Source organism: Penicillium psychrosexuale, assembly GCF_028828465.1.
Source record: "Penicillium psychrosexuale strain IBT 29551 chromosome Unknown utg000003l, whole genome shotgun sequence".
Lineage (NCBI taxonomy): Eukaryota > Fungi > Ascomycota > Eurotiomycetes > Eurotiales > Aspergillaceae > Penicillium > Penicillium psychrosexuale.
In genome coordinates this window covers 3,887,106-3,904,331 of record NW_026643188.1, presented here as the reverse complement: position 1 = coordinate 3,904,331, position 17,226 = coordinate 3,887,106, and the positions used below count along the sequence as shown (strand labels likewise).

Sequence of the window (17,226 nt, the reverse complement as noted above, 5' to 3'; positions counted from 1 at the left end):
GTCTCGTATTATTGTTTTTTTTTTGGCTTTCCTTCACGGCCACTCCGTCCCTCGGAAGCAATATGTGCCCGATGAGTTCGCGGGATTTTCAAGGATCAGCAAAGCTTGCCGATCGGGCCGACATAATACAGATCGTTAAGATATGTATTACACATACGGTACGATATACACGTACCTCACCGTAAATAATTTTCAGCCTATATGGCATTGTCAATAAATTTAAGTACATATGTAGCCTTTTCATTGTCTCTGAATCCATCCGTCATTTGATTCACCTTTGACCTGTCATGCAAACGCCACTGACAATGTGGTGGTGGAAGGTTGTGGTGGTCGCCGCCATTGGGACAGCACATGCGGCATCCCGAGACCAATGGCTCGGTCGGTCCGTCTACCAAGTGGTCACCGATCGCTTCGCTCGATCCGATAACTCAACCATCGCTCCTTGTGTTGCAGCCCTGGGAGAGTATTGTGGAGGGAGTTTGCAGGGCATCATCCATAAGCTGGATTACATTCAGGAACTCGGGTTCGATGCAGTCTGGATCTCTCCAGTGCAAAGCCAGGAGTCAACTCGCACGGCGGATCTCTCAGGTATGGTCATATTGACTGTGAACGAATATAGAGAACTAACGATTGATGGATGATAGCATACCATGGGTATTGGCCAAACGACCTTTATTCCATCAACTCCCATTTTGGCACTTCCGATGACCTCGAAGCGTTATCCGCGGCATTGCACGCGCGTGGCATGGTGAGTCGCCGGCTGCCATGTCTACTCACGAAACTGACATACAAAATAGTACTTGATGCTGGATATTATCGTTGGTGACATGGCCTGGGCTGGAAATGCCTCCACTATCGACTACAGCAAGTTCAATCCATTCAATGACCAGAAGTATTTCCACGACTACAAGCTACTTTCTGAGGACCCCGTAAACAGTACCTGTGTTCTGGATGTAAGTCTGTCATAGCATGTTATGAGAGCATTGCTAAGCATTTATCAGTGCTGGATGGGAGACACAACCATATCGCTTCCAGATCTGCGAAACGAGGATCAGGAAGTCCAGCAGATGCTGGGCACCTGGATTTCGCAGTTGGTTTCCAACTACTCCAGTATGTCTATGTGTCTCCTATGTCTCCAACGGATTTAATAACAATTATCCTTTGTAGTTGATGGCCTGCGAATCGACAGTGTCTTGAACATTCCCCCAGTCTTCTTCTCCAATTTCACCAAGTCGGCGGGTGTTTTTACTATGGGCGAAGGCGCCACAAGAGACGCGTCCGGTTACTGTTCTCTACAGCCCGGTCTAACCGGACTTTTGAATTATCCGTTGTGAGTATCTCATCAAAATGAACGGAGGGCGTGTTGACACTTTTAGGTATTATATCCTCACAGAGGCCTTCAACACGACCGACGGAGACCTGAACAGGATCATACAGTCTATAGATTACGTCAGGAAGCAGTGCGAGGACGTACTGCCCCTGGGAACTTTCACATCGAATCAGGATGTGGCTCGCTTTGGCTCGTATACTTCAGACATATCGGTAAGTCGAGTGCATCGGCTATTTTGTCAGCACGTATTGACTTTATCGCTCCCAATTAGCTTGCTCGCAACATTCTCACAATCAGCATGCTCGCTGACGGTATCCCCATCCGTATGTTGTGCCCCCTCAAACAGAAACGAAAGCCAAAGATACTAATAAAAGCAATACAGTCTACTACGGGGAGGAACAGCACCTGTCAGGTGGATTCAATCCTGTCAACCGGGAGGCCCTATGGCTTACCAAATACTCAATGCACTCGACCTCCCTACCTTCGCTAGTCCAATCGTTGAATCGCATTAGATCATATGCAAGCGGTGACGGAGAAAAGTCTACGGTCGCCCCGAAGTCAGGGGTCGACTATCTATCATACCTCTCATTGCCGATCTACAATTCAACAAACATTTTGGCCATGCGCAAGGGATTTGCCGGTAACCAGGTTGTGAGCGTCGTGTCCAACCTGGGAGCCAAGCCATCCCGCAAAGCTACCACGAAAATCACGCTTGGCTCTGACGGCACAGGATTTTCATCCGGACAGAATGTGAGCGAGCTCTTGTCTTGCAAAACATATGTGACCGATTCAAGCGGAAATCTCAATGTGGACCTCAGCTCGGATGGAGGGCCTCGGGTGTATTATCCTACTGAAAGCCTGAACCGAAGCAGCAATATTTGTGGAGATCACACCCGAACATCGACAACCTCCGCAGCAAGTCCAAAGGCTTCCACCGGCGCTGGGGTTTCATTATTCTGCTTGTCGTGGGAGATGATAGTCACGGTCGCATTGACCACCTCCTACGTTTCCATCTATCTCTAGACCGCCATTCCTACCGCTTTGATTATGTTTCCTGTCCGAATTAGTTTTTGATTTTGTTTGTTGACGTTGTTTGATGGTTTATGCAGTGGTTTTACGATAGACTAGATCCTCCATATAATTAATTCTATTGCTTTCATATTACCTCGTGAATTACCATGGAAAATAGGAGATGTGTTGAGTAGCTACTCCATAGAACCTTAGAATGGAGATAGTGGCCTGAGGCACCCACCCCTCATTCGGGCAACTTGCCCTAATTAGGAATCTCAACTCTACCTCTTCTCGTCTGGCTACGCACAGTAAGGTCCAACATAGAAACTCCGTACTTGGAGCTGAATTCCGACAATCGCTTTTGAACATTGGGCGCAACAGAGTAAGACGGCATACCTACCAATCTCATCTGGTGAATGTTACCAGTCATGACCGGTATTCATTCTCGGCTGTAAGTGACGATACAATACAACGAAAATAGATCTCCATTATGATAACCTCGATTTCCGAGCCCTGTCGGTATACTCCGTATCTGCTGCACCCCCAAACGCTAAATTAGCGCTGACATGCTGGTCGCCTAAGTTTAACCCTTTATTAGCAAGGACGATGCGTGCTGGAGACTTGATTGGAAAGATAAGGTGCAAAGCTTACTTGGATGGACCCTCAACACAACAGGACGGGTCGCTGGTGCAGTGATGATCCTAGCAATGCCCATTCGTTGTTACCCTACAATATACGTGGTCACCAGAATGACCCCTGAATTTTTCGGTGTCTCCACAAGAGGCTCAGCGCATGTTGATATCATATTCAGCTTCTATGCAAGGTTTGGACTACTATCTCGTATTCTCAATGCGCTGGGCTTCGGCTGAAAGTTACTGATTTCTGTATATAGATCTTCGAACAATCTAGTTCCTATATAGTCTTATCCTAAGAAATAGTGGACATTCCCTTCAGCTCGCCATCAAGCAATTCAGAAATTCCATTCAATCAAAATGCGCTACTCATTCATCATCACCGCTCTGAGCCTCCTCTCATCGGCTTTGGCCATCACCGTCACCGCTCCCTCGTCAGACTCGGTGTGGGATTTCTCCACTGCCAAAACTATCAAATTCACTAGCGGTTCTAGTGACCCTCCGGTAATCAGCATCATCCTGAGATCCAAGGATGGCTCCTTCCAGACCAAATTGGCGGATAACGTCAAGACCTCTGAGGGCGAATACACGACCCAGCCTAACCCTAGCATTTCTAATGGGTATGTAGATGATAGAGTGGGTGAGCAGAAGAACAACACTAATACCATTCTGTCATGTCTTAGAAATGACTACGAGATTCAGATAATTGATTCTGCGGGCCAGCTCGCCGTCAGTGACACCTTTACTGTCAAGAAGGGCGCTTCAGATGATGGTACTACATCCTTGTCTTCTTCCACCTCCTCTTCTTCTACTTCTTCTTCCACGTCGTCTTCCACGTCTTCTTCCACGTCGTCTTCCACGTCTTCTTCCACGTCGTCGTCTACGTCTACTTCCACGTCGTCGTCTACGTCTACTTCCACGTCTTCTTCTTCTACGCCTACTTCCACTTCTTCTTCCACTACCACCACCACCACCTCTTCTTCTTCCGCGACGACCACTTTTACATCCGTCACCCCCACCCTTACATCCTTAGTGTCTTCGACATCAACGTCGTCGACTGATCCTTCGTCTTCTTCAGGCATGATGCATCTCCGCACCATTTTACAAGGCGATCATACTAATACACCTTTTTCATCGCAGCCTCCACCACCTCCTCTTCCGACACTTCATCTACCAGTGCCTCCGCCTCCGCTGTACCCTCAACTGATGCTGCGTCGTCTCAGCTCAGCGGCCCCAAGGGAGCCATGGCTGTACTCGGCGCTGCTTTCGCGCTCATTTACGTCTAGATTATGTCCATCAGACAGTAATGTGTCTGAAGCGTGCACACAATCGCCTTTCGGAATAAGTAGAATCATATCTCATTGGTCTGTTGAATTGTCTTACTCTTGAAAGCTTATGTCGGTCTGGAACGAAAGCGTATTATAGACTAGTGAGACACAATCTAACTAGTTTGGGTGAAAAAGTATAATTGTAAGATCAGTAACTAAAAAGCTTATCGTGTTTGAAAATACCGGGCTAAAAGCTAAAAATATAATCACTGAATTATTAGATTTCTAGAACCCTCTTAAAAAAAGGCTAGACTTCGTATAAACCCATTAGGCTGAAACAAAAGGCTATTATAGGCCACTGTTGTTGAGATATCATGTTGTAATCCATCGCATTTATGATGCGTTGTCGGCTTGTGTGGCCGGCTCGGCTATGAACTAGTAAGTTTGCTGAGCGAAGCGAGGCAAAATAATAGAGTTGTCAGGCCTAATTCTTGAGATTTACGTAATCTCAGATTCTCATGTATGGCTTCTGATTGATCAAAAATTCAAGGGTAACGTGACTATGGTAGGGCTAATCACGTGATATATATACCTTATGCATCTGGCACGTGACTGTATAGTGTGATTACGTAAGATATACCGTTCTAAAATTAGGCGGCGATTGCGTAGCCACCCTTTAACCAAGCAAATAATCAACCAATTAAATAATTAAATAATTAAACCGCGGCGTAGCCGCTAAGCCGGCTATAGGCTATTTAAGAAAGCAAGTAAGTAAGTAAGCAAGTAAGCAAGTAAGCAAGTAAGTAAGTCACAGCGTAGCTACTAAGCCGGCTGCAGGTCATTTAAGCAAGTAAGTAAGTAAATAAGCAGATAAGCCTACCCTAGGGGTGGGGGTGGGGGGTAGGTTCGAATGCCTAAAGGCTCATATAGAGTATATAACCTAGACTTTGATTCATCTATGCTCAGCAAACTATAACCCGTATGCGTCACTACCCCGAGTGGTCGCTTACAGGTAGCTGGTAACCTTTGAATATTAAACCAGGAAGCGAAATGTACAGACTTCGGTGTAAAGGATATGCCTAGGCGCATGTCTTTTTCGCTCGGCCAAAAGACCATTATGTCAGAGCGAGAGCTCTGACATGCCCAGGACCTGTATATATAATAGCGCACACAAGTTATCTGTGATAAATTCAACGTTACCTAGTGTGACGATCTGAGGACGATCGTACTTGCCAAACGGGGCAGGAGCGGTCACGTCCTTGTACTTGCCAAACGAGGCAGGAACGACTATGCCCTTATACCTTCCTAAGAAGATAAATGAGAATTAAGCGAGATAAACGTAAGGGTATAAGAAGGGAAGAACGTGTACTTAGATAGTTTCTCTTTTTCCTTTTCTTCTTTATACTTAGAATTTGATTGGAATTGTACTCTTTTCTTCTGAATTGAATTAGCTTATAATATAATTCTAAGTACTAACCTAACTTAACCTTTAGACTATATAACTATATAAACAGTTATTACAACTAGTTCTAGCTTAGTCTAACCTTTTAAAATTTTTCCTTTTTTTAATTATAAATATAGCTCCCTCGATAAGAAGCTTAGTAAGCCGCAGAAAGTAATCTCTTAAAGCCCTATATAAAGAGGATCTCGACTAGCTAGACCTAACTACCCTAACTCCTAGTACCTTAACCTTAAACCCTATTATAATAGAAAGTATTAAGTATAATAAGATAATAAACCTTAAAGAAGAAAATTTAATATATAATATACTCTAAGGAACCCTAAAAGAAGAATAGTTTATAACCCTTACTAATTAATATAAGGATACTATAAAAGAAAACTAAAAACTAATTATAGAAATTACTACTCTCTATACTAAGGAAGTAGGGATAATAACCTTAATCTAGAACTTAACTCTTAAATATAATAAGATAATTACCTACCTAAACCTTATACTATAAGAAAGAGACTATTATACCTACTATCTCTTAAATAATAAACCTATAACTTAAGGAACCCCCTTATACTCTAGTATACTAATTATAGGAGCTAGAAAAACTACTAAGATACCTAATATACCTATCCTTAAGGATAGGAAGGAGGTATAATTTAAAACTTAGGAAATAATTATTTAGTAGAAACTTAAGGCTAATACTAACTATTACCCTCTTCCTATCTACTAAAAGATCTATATTTAGAGTTACTATAAAGGAAAGGCCTAACTCTATATTATACTATAAATAAGTATAGACTTAAGTAACCTATACCTTAATACTAAGGATATTATTATATACCTATAAACTATCTTTATAAATCTAAATAGGAAGTTAGAAGCTTATATTAGTTACTATAAGCTAATAATAAAACCCTATAATAACTTTACTAACTTTCTTATAGAATTTATATAGCTTATAGAGAAAGTAGCTATTATTAAAAAGAACTATAAGTATAACCTATATCTAAAACTACCCTACCTCCTATAGTTATAAGTTATATAGGTAGTAAATTAGAACTAGATTAACTTCGATATATTTATCTAGACCTACTAGAGTATAGTATATAAGATTAATTTATAATAAGAAAAGAAGACTATAAACTAAACCTATACTACTATAAGCTCTAGTATATAGAATAGAAGTATATAAGCTACTACTATAACTTATAACCCTTATATTAAGAAAGAACTAAATATAAGCTATACTAGAGGTATAATAACTACTAAAAGAGAAGTACTAATATATAAAGGTAAATACTTTTATTATAAAGAGAAAGGGTATATAACTTATAACTACCTAAAGAAGTAGAATACTACTACTATTACTATAACTAGTACCTATACTCTAAGAATAACTAAACTCGAAGAACTTAAGGGAGATAATATTTATAATCAGGGAAAAGCCCCTACCTAGGGAAAGTCTCTATCTTAGGTAGGAAAGAGGTATTATTATATACCCTTAATCTATAGAAACTCTTAGGAAGCCTAGGAAGTAGTTTAGTTTTTAATATAAACTTAATATATAATAGATATTCCTTTTCGATCGATATACTAGTAGATATTAGAATAGATAGATTAATCTTTATTAATTTAGTATTAGTTATATTACTTAGAAAGAAATTTAGTCTTTATATATATAAACTAAACTAAGAATACCTAGTTAAAGGCTTTAATAGAAAACTTATTAACCTAATTACCTATATTATTATACTTACTCTAAATATTAATAGTAGAATATAATAATAAGTTCTAATATTAGTTATTAACCTAAGGAGGTATAATCTAATCTTAGGAAGAATATAGTTCTCTAAGTATAATATATTACTTAACTATCGTTACTATAGAATAATCTAGCTATAAAAGGAATTACTTTTCGATAAAGTAGCTAGAAAACTTATAATACTAGTACTAATATAGATCCTTAAGAGGATTAAGCCTAGAAATAAAAAGTATTAGGTAGATATAGATTAATAAGATTAGTTCTTTAAGGAATCCTAGAAGAACCCTATAACTTAGAAGCCTTACCTATAAGTATATATCTACTAATATAGATATTAGTAGGTCGAAGAATAATATAAGATAATATATAATCTAAATAATAAGATTCCTTCTATACTACTCTAATAGTATAATAAAGCCTTTAATAAGGTAGAACTAAAGGAAATATATCCCCTAATTGATATAAATATTATTAGATAGGCTAGGTTTAACTAACTATAAGTAAAGATAGAAACTAATAAGGGTATTAAATTATTCTTAACCTCTCTTATAGAAATAGATTATATTATTAATATTAAGTTAATAATAATCTAGGATATAGAAATTAAGGAGATTAAAAGGACTTTCCTAAGAGAATACTATAACTTAGTAGATATATTCTTAAAATAGAAATCTAATAAGTTACCGCTATACTATATAGGGGTAGATTATAATATTATCCTTAAAGTAGAAGTATAACTAGGTTACTACCCTCTCTATAAGTTATCCCTTAATAAGCTAAAAGCTACTAAGCAGTATATTATAGATAACCTTTAGAAAGGATTTATTATACTAAGTTTAGCCCTATATACTTTACCTATCTTAATAGTAAAGAAGCTAGGTAGTAGACTATATTTCTATATAGACTTTAGGCAACTAAACGGTATCTTAAAAAAGGATTATTATCTTCTCCCCTTAATTAATAAGGTATTATAAAGAATAAGTAAAGCTAAGTTCTTTATAAAGCTTAATATTCGTTAAGGTTTCTATAGAATCTATCTAATACCTAGTACTAAAGACCTTACTACCTTCTATATAAGATATAGCTCCTTTAAGTATAAGGTTATACCCTTTAGGTTAACTAATAGACCTACTACTTTCTAATAATTTATAAATAATATATTATAAGAATATATAGATAAATATATAGTAGTATTTATTAATAATATTCTAATCTATAGTAATACCCTTAAAGAGTATAAAGTATATATCTAAGAAGTACTATTATAACTTAGGAAAGTAAGACTTTAAGTAGTACTATAAAAGTATAAATTCTTAGTAACTAAAATAAAGTTCCTAGGCTTTATTATTAGTACTAAAGGTATTACTATTAATCCTAAGAAAGTCTATATAATCTAATATTAGAAAACTCTAATAATAGTAAAGGGGATATAGTCCTTCCTTAGATTCTATAACTTCTATAGATAATTTATCTAAGGATATAGCGCGATCTTAAAACCACTTTATTACCTAACCTAAAGAGATATAGTATACTACTAGTCACTATAGTATAAAAGTATATTCTAGATATTAAAAGAAAGCCTTATTAATATACTAATCCTACAGTATTATAATCTAGTACTATAAACCTAAGTAGAGATAGATATATCTAATAGGGTTTTAGGAATAGTCCTAACTTAGTATTATAAGAGCAATAATTTCTAGTATCTAGTAGCTTTCTTCTTAAAGATAATATAAGCTATAGAGTTAAACTATAAAGTTTAGGATAAGGAATTACTAGCTATAATTTAAGTATTATAAGAGTAGCGGCCTAAGCTAGAAGGACTTACTTAGAAGGAATACTTTAAAATCCTAATAGACTATTAGTCCTTAGAATATTTTATAACTACCTATTAGATAAATTAATAATAAGCTTAGTAGAGTAAGTTCCTTTCTTAGTTCTACTTTATAATTAAATATCGACCTAGGAAGAAGAATATTATTATAGATATACTTTCCTATAAGGAGTTACCCTATACTAACTAGAGCCGATAGTTTACTATATTATTAGAAGGATACCTTAAGGAAGGTATCTATCTAGTAGAACTATTACTAATTAAACCTAATATACTAAGTAAGGATCTAGGAATTATAGAGTAAGCTTAAACTATAAATAGATAGAATATAGAACTTAATATAATCTAAGAAATTACTACTAAAGGAAGTAACCCCTAATAGATACTATAGGATAGACTATTACTTTTTAATAACTAACTTGAAATCCTAGATAAGGGAGATCTATATATAAGACTTCTCGATAAGATATATTAATAACTACTAATTACTTATCTAGGGATTAAGAAACTTAAGAAATTAGTATCTAAGAAATATTATTAGCCTAGATAGGTAACTAATATAAAGTACTATATTAATAATTATCTAGTCTATAAAAGGACTAAAATATAGAGAGACTAAACTCCTAGCCTATTATATCTATTACCTATATCTAAATAATCCTAGTAGTATATTATAATAGACTTTAGATTATTCCTAAAGAACTATTATAAATATAATACTATCTTTATAGTTATAGACTATCTAAGTAAAAGGCTAGTATTAATTCCTTACTAGAAAGAGATAGATATAAAGATAATAGTATAGCTCTTTATAGACTATATTATTAGGATTATTAGTATCCTAAATATAATTATCTCTAATAGAGGTAGATAGTTTATCTCTAAATTCTAGACTAAGTTCTATCGGATCCTTAGGATTAAAAGAAAGTTATCTATAGCTTACTATCCCTAAACTAATAGATAAAGTAAGATTATAAACTAGTATATAGTATAGAGATTCCGACTATATATAGAATAGAACTAGGATAATTAGTTAGAATACCTACTAATAGTAGATTTCGTGGTATTAATCCTCCCTTAAGATATAATAAAAAAGTCTCTATTCTTTATTAAGAGAGGCTATAAACTAGTAATATCCTTTAACTAGAGGGACTAAGTAATATTAACTTTAAATAAGTAAGGAACTATAGATATACTCTTATATCTATAGGATATCTAGGTAGAAATAAAGAACTAGATTAAGAAGTCCTAGTAGTTATAGATTTAGTAAGTAAATAAATACTACTAAGAAGAAGACTTTAGTATCGGTAACTATATCTTTATAATAATAAAGGACTAGTAGTAAGATAGACTAAGTTAGAAGCTCTCCTATCTTACAAGTAGCCTATATAAGATTACTAAGAAAGTAGGATATTCCTATTATCTTAAATTCCTAGAATTAATTAAGGTATACCTAATATTCTATCTAAATAAACTCCGAAGAGTAGCGACTACTAAACTATTACTTAGATAATACCCCAACCTACTACTACTACTTAGGATTAGTAAAACTAATAAGTAGGAAGTTAATAAGATTCTTAATACTAGGATATACTATCGAAAACTATAATACTACGTTTAGTAGCTAGGATATAACCTAGACCTATAATAGTACCCTATAAGTAACTTTAAGAATACTCCTAAGAAGATTAAGCAGTTCTATGATTAATACCCGTAGAAGCCTAGACTACCGATACAGTTATAAGAGTGGACTAACGCTATAGATAAGGATAGATTCTTAAACGACTATATTAACGATGATAAACCCACATTTAGGGGCTAAATATATTCTTAGCCGGGGGTTATATAATAATCTAAGGACGATTGTACTTGCTAAACGGGGCAGGAGCGGTCACGTCCTCGTACTTACTAAACGAGGTAGGAACGACTATGCCCTTATACCTTCCTAAGAAGACAAACGAGAATTAAGCGAGATAAACGTAAGGGTATAAGAAGGGAAGAACGCGCACTCAGATAGTTTCTCTTTTTCCTTTTCTTCTTCGTACTTAGAATTTGATTGGAATTGCACTCTTTTCTTCTGAATCGAATTGGCTCGTAATACCTAGGTCATGCTTAGTACGCATCTTGCTAAGCGAGGCTAGAGAGAGGAAAGAGGAGGGGAAATCTATTACAGCTTTTTTGATCAGAATAAGGAATGTACCTTTGTATGGGCTGAATATCCGCCCTGAATGCCCTGGATAGAGCGGCGAGCCGCCCATGCCCGAACCGTGGGCGCAGGCGACCACCACCTTAGACGTGCTGTCGTATGTTTTTATAGCAGATAAAAGGAAAATGAATTGATAGCAAGAAATAAAAGGCATGATGTTTATGTAGCTAGGAATATCATATCAACAATGGTCCTAACAAGGATGGCTGGCTTCAGACAGCTAGATCCACAACATCTATTTTCCCACACATGCCATTAAATCAATGGCTATGCTCACGTCCTTCTAATTTGCAGCACGATCCTCCCATAGCAGCTCTAGCCAGATTTGCGCGGCTCATCTTATTAGGCTCATGGTGAGGCTCGCGGACAAATTCAGGCTGTCGGTGCCCTTTGCTGAATTTCCCTGGCGTATTCTTAGCCGCAACATTCTGCTTGTAAATCATGTTGAGCCAATTGGCTAGTCGATAGCCGCCTTTAGCAATCTGGAGCTCGATCGTGCCGATGGCGGAGTTGTAGTATGTCGGGTATAGATCGCCAGTCTGCAAGGCAGCAGCTCCATCCGGCATGACAACAGTGCAGACAAAAGAATTGGCATCCGATGCCCATCGAGTGGCAGTGGTAATAGTATCACTGATGGTATCGCCTTTGACCCAGCTCGCCGCTTGCTTTTTGTAGGTGCCGGAAGTGATTTCATCGACTAGGCTGTCGGCCCATCCCTGCGCATCGGCGAGCGAACTACCGCCAATCAGCTGTACAGGCATGTATGTATCCCAGTCCGAGTGAAGGTTGTCAGAGTAGTTGTTGAAAGTGACGCTGATGCCATTTCCGCCAACCTCGTAGTTCTCGTCGTGCAATGGCTGCGTGAGATCACCAAGGAAGTGCACGAGGAATCTGAGAGCTTCGGCGGTATTGGCAGTAGTAAGTCTGCTATCGCCTGCACGTTGGGTGTAATTGGCAATGGCAGAGATCGAGCAGCCTTCGGCTCCACAGTCGCGCTCGTAGTCTACGTTGCAACTTGTTGGCGGGTCATCCATGGCATCGATGTAGTGCAATGGGGCTGACCATTTGCCGTCATCTTTGAGGCGGTATTGATCTGCCCAAGAAGCAATGTTTGCTAGGTATGAGCTGGAATTATCGTTGAGAATTTCTTGTGCCCTTTAAATATATTAGCAATGGATACTGTGCTATCTGGAAGCTCTTTCGGAGGACTTACCATGATGCGGCTTCAGAAGAAATGTAATGTTGTGCCACATAGGCAACAGTCGCGTGGCCTAATACGCCCCACGCATTTGCGCCATGAATCGCCCCAAAGGTGACGAAAGCAATCCTAAATAGAGACACCATTGTTGGAAAACTTCGAAGGAGTCACAGTCCAAAGTGGGTCGCGGGGTGTTTGTTTATGAAGGTCAGCGAAAACCCAACTACATTATATAGTCTCGAGTGCCGGCGGTTTCCACTTGCTGCGAGTCCCGTTGCCATGAAGCCAGCCGATGTTACAGCCAAAAAAGAAGATCTATGCAAGAGGTTGTCAGGAGATAAGAACACGGTGATCTCCTACAGAGTATGATTCGTGAACGAAATTGCGGGGTCGGCGTTAACGTGCCAGGGCCACCGGAGACCACCGGCGCTGAAGAAATGGCTCAAACGGCTATCTCAGGGTCTTCAACCTCTAATCTGCAATTAATATGATATGAAATAATAGATTGGGGTTGTCTGTGATAGATGAAGGGATTGGCAAACAATCAAACGTATGCAAGTAAAACTCGGGAATTACCGAACATCCAGACAGGCGGAGGTTTGCAAAAGAGTGAAAATACTGGCAAAGACCGAGGAAATTGACATGAGCCATTCTGCGCCGATCTTACCTAATGTATTCCGCTTGTGGGATAAAAGAAGCGAGTGTAACAGTAAAAAGAAAGGATTATGCAACACCACCGAGGCCTCCCCGCATCAGAAGGAGTTGTGCGCATTTTTCTTTTGCAAGTGAAGCCTTCTGCTCGTAGGTTGTACACGTAGCGTAATGGCGTTTTGTAGAACTAGCATGACTTCGCATGACATAGTTATACTATCACGGGCTGTTGTTCGATGGCCGCATCAATATGGGCCAAGGTCGCTTTCCCAGCAGCAAGTATCCAAGCTGTTGCTTGAGGTGGACGTTTCTTTCAATGACCATACCATCTGACGCCTAAGAAGCGTTGTTCCTTATTAGATCAATATATTGTGGTCAGTTTCGTGAGCCGTGGTTGGAGACGGATTGTAGGTTCCATGGTTGAGATGGAGAAGAAGTACCCTGGGTACCTTGGAAGAATCGGTCACGCCTGAGGTCTATTTTGACCGCAAGATTAATGGTAAGATTGATATCCTCTCTTCACAGCCTCTGGTGATTATATCAGGGAAACTCCTTTTATTTTCAGTGCCTAGCCGTTAACTGAGCAAAATCCCTCTTTTACTCTATAACTCTCTGTATATATAAGCTAAGCTTAAATCTCGAACCCCCAAACCATACTATGCTAGCGCCTTTTAGTCAATTACTTGATTCAAATACCGGCTAGTCAATAAGATTGTGCAGCCGACGGTAGTCGTATCAGCCACCAAAGCAACGGCATTTTGCCACAGAGATAGTGGATATTGTAAGAGTAGCTTCTTAGGCTTTAGCGTGTGAAAAGGAGATTGTTGCCGAGGCCAAGAATGATCCGAAAGCAAATATATCGCCGTGGGTGAAATTCAGGTCTTTCGAGATTGAAACAGAATGATTCAGAGTAAAACCAATAGCAATGAAGGCCATCAAGCTCAGAATATGGGTCCAGATGTTCATTGCTTCCATATGTAAACAGCGCCATAGACGCAAGGATCATTTGTAAGAATGTGCGGGCATCATTATCACGTAGCCATCCTGGGATCTGCTCTTTGCTTCCAAAAGATGGCCAATACTGATTGTCCAGCTTGGATGTGGCTGCCGAGCTCTCAGTCAACAATCGGGAGTCTTCGAGTGGGGATGTCGCGCGCCGGGTCATCCTTGAAGTCGTTCAAGAATCTGAATGTATCCAGCACTGAAATGACAAATCGAGGGGCCGTGGGGATCTTGAGATATTTCGAGAGATGACATAAATCTTAACGACATGGCAGGCTAAGAGAATGGTATGTTCCTACACGTAACGCTATCATTTCGGTCCAGATTATTAAAGTCTCACGTTGTCAAGGACAGAGGCCGCATGAGCGCCGAACGCATTCCTGTGAATTTCTATTTCATTGCTTTCTATCCACTCTCAAATATTCTCATGTTAAATTCGTCTACTGCTGCACGGAAGCCTCGGCCCGGTCCTGAACCGTCTTAGCAATAGCAGGACGTTCCTGTACCAGTTTCAACCAAGCAGCGACATTGGGGAACTCCTTCCCCATATCAATCCCAAACCGGCCAGTAATCTGATACCAAGGAACGAAAGCAGCATCGACATATGAGAATTTGTCACCGACGAGATACTGCTTCCCCTGGAGGGCCCGGTTGAGCACGCCAGAGACACGGCGGATTTCGCTGACATAGCGGTCAATTGCACTTTGCACCTTCTCTGGGTGGTAGCGGCTGAACCAAACAGCCTGGCCGAAGTATGGACCTTGACCGGACACCTGGAAGTGGAGCCATTGCTTGGCGAGGTAGTAGTCCTTGGAGCCGGCGGCAAAGCTGATGGTGTTTTGCTTGTCGTATGTGTCAACCAAGTATTCGAGAATCGCGCCGGATTCCCAAAGGGTGGTGTCGGTATTGGGGTCTTCAATCGCGGGGACGCGTCCGTTGGGATTGATGGACTCGAATGGCTCTTTCTTCATGTCTGCGAAGTTTATGAACTTGTGGATGTAGGGGATATCCAGCTCTTCCAGGATCATGATCACTTTCCAGGGATTGGGGCCCGTGGCATGCCCGTAGACGGTGATAGGCTTGAGAGACATTGTTGGTTTTGGTGAGGTATTTATTTGGATTGAAGGTGGGAAATAAAAAAGTGAAGGAAAAGGAACCAGATCAGGAATGGGGCTCTCTTAAATCAAGCTTCCATCCCCCTCACCACCCCACAATGTCGATTATTCATTGTCCTACAACGTACGTTGTACACACGGCACTGTGGAACCTGAAGCTGACAAATGGTCCAAGGGGGCCGAGCGCGGAATGAGATTATTCGACGTCATTGCGAGGCAATTGAAATCCTTCGCGTTAACCGACGAGGACCGGTGTGATGTTGCCAAGTCGAACTTCCGGGTGTCTCTTATCCCGAGGTCACCTGCCCAGGTGATGACTAATGATGACTAATCTATTTTCATCTTACCTAATGCAAGTGTCCGGCCTCCGGCCTCCGGAGTAACTAACTAAGTCGAACAGGTCCGTATACGAACTAGTTACATGTTCAAATCAAGAAATTGATCCTGGGCCTGGGGCACTTGGCTTTATTTGAAGTTTTCACCATTTTGACATCTTTGTAACCTCGCACCTTTCAACCCTGATATATCTATATACCTCCAAGTCACCAGTCCCCTCGTCGGGATGGTAACACAATGCCCGTGGTTTCTGGGTTTCCGCCCTGAAATAATTTCATCCATTGTGTCCTTTCTGCCAAACAAAGATGTCAAATCTTTGCGCTTGACGTGCCAATCCCTTAGCGAGATTTCACCATTCTCCTCCTCACGCGTGTTTCTTTCGGCTAACTCGTTGAACATCCAAGTTTTTCGGGCTATAGCAGACCATCTAAGGTTTCGCCACGAAATCAGGGAGATCATCTAGGACAACTTATAGCTTATAGCCGCGCCGTTTTTATGGGTATCCGTGCGCCCAAACATCTTATACAAAAGAATGAACACCAAGGAGGGATGTCCCGGCTGGTTCATGAAGGAATACGAAAAGAACCGCTCTGAGATAAAGTATCGGAAACACCGCGACGTGGACCGACCTGACCATATTACACATCAGCACTAGATGGATGCCCAAATACCGTTAAAAGCCTGCTGGAAGTATTATCGGCAACTATTGTATGATCAGGCGTCTGTGATCGAATCCAGAGACGATGAAAAAGCCTTTCTTTACGGCCTAGAGCGATTCCCACGGCTTAAAAAAGTGACCGTTACGCCTACGGCTCACGGCTGGCTATTTGCTCCGCTATACCAGACACCTATGATCCGAGCATTTCCATACGGATTTAATTATCCGATTCCGCGAGGGTGGTACTGTGATCCTCATTACGATCTCTTGACTTGAAATTTATCGAGTTCCCTTTTGATGAATTGTGCTTGACTGGTCTACTAGAGAGGATGCGAGACGAACTGGATTGGACTTAACCACTGAAACCGACCGTCACGATCGCGATGCAAGGCCATCGCAGACGGCCGGGGAGGTTCATCAAGCTTTCAGACGAGGTGACAAGCTTTCTTTATAGCTCTGGAGAAAATCCACTGAATGGAACAGATACACGCAGCCCCAAATACGGGTACGGGACGTGTCATGATCTTTTTGAGGCGGAGTACACTCGGCCCAACGTCAAGATACAGGATCTTAAAAAGCTGGGAAGTGTTTGTTAAAAATGCTGCCCAGTTGATCTCGAACCGAAAGTTTAATCTCTTGCATTGGGTTTCAATCTTGGACACTTAGAAGGTCATTAAAACCCATTCGTCTATTCAAAAAAATCCTATCAATATGTATCAAGACATGTCCAATCGTATATTGGCACTTCATTCTAGCTACAGCTCCCATCA

General features: G+C 40.0%; 4 protein-coding genes across 4 annotated transcripts; 2 read left to right on the top strand and 2 right to left on the bottom strand.

The window, feature by feature from the left end:
- Positions 1 to 287: 287 nt before the first annotated feature.
- On the top strand, positions 288 to 2,353 carry N7518_005336 (alpha-amylase; the record flags this gene model as incomplete). The annotated part of the gene is made up of 8 exons (XM_057186263.1): positions 288 to 588; positions 645 to 748; positions 798 to 953; positions 1,002 to 1,110; positions 1,168 to 1,330; positions 1,377 to 1,542; positions 1,602 to 1,653; positions 1,713 to 2,353. The coding sequence occupies 8 exons, from the start codon at positions 288 to 290 to the stop codon at positions 2,351 to 2,353; spliced, it is 1,692 nt and encodes a 563-aa protein (XP_057043033.1).
- A 980-nt stretch (positions 2,354 to 3,333) lies between these two features.
- On the top strand, positions 3,334 to 4,259 carry N7518_005335 (GPI anchored serine-threonine rich family protein; the record flags this gene model as incomplete). The annotated part of the gene is made up of 3 exons (XM_057186262.1): positions 3,334 to 3,593; positions 3,657 to 3,745; positions 4,114 to 4,259. 3 exons carry the CDS (start codon positions 3,334 to 3,336, stop codon positions 4,257 to 4,259), a joined length of 495 nt encoding a protein of 164 aa, XP_057043032.1.
- Positions 4,260 to 11,756: 7,497 nt separating this feature from the next.
- N7518_005334 (S1/P1 nuclease) lies at positions 11,757 to 12,840 on the bottom strand (the record flags this gene model as incomplete). Its single annotated transcript, XM_057186261.1, has 2 exons — positions 11,757 to 12,651; positions 12,710 to 12,840. The coding sequence occupies 2 exons, from the start codon at positions 12,838 to 12,840 to the stop codon at positions 11,757 to 11,759; spliced, it is 1,026 nt and encodes a 341-aa protein (XP_057043031.1).
- Positions 12,841 to 14,787: 1,947 nt separating this feature from the next.
- N7518_005333 (glutathione S-transferase family protein) lies at positions 14,788 to 15,438 on the bottom strand (the record flags this gene model as incomplete). The annotated part of the gene is made up of 1 exon (XM_057186260.1): positions 14,788 to 15,438. The coding sequence occupies one exon, from the start codon at positions 15,436 to 15,438 to the stop codon at positions 14,788 to 14,790; it is 651 nt and encodes a 216-aa protein (XP_057043030.1).
- Between the last annotated feature and the right edge of the window lie 1,788 nt (positions 15,439 to 17,226).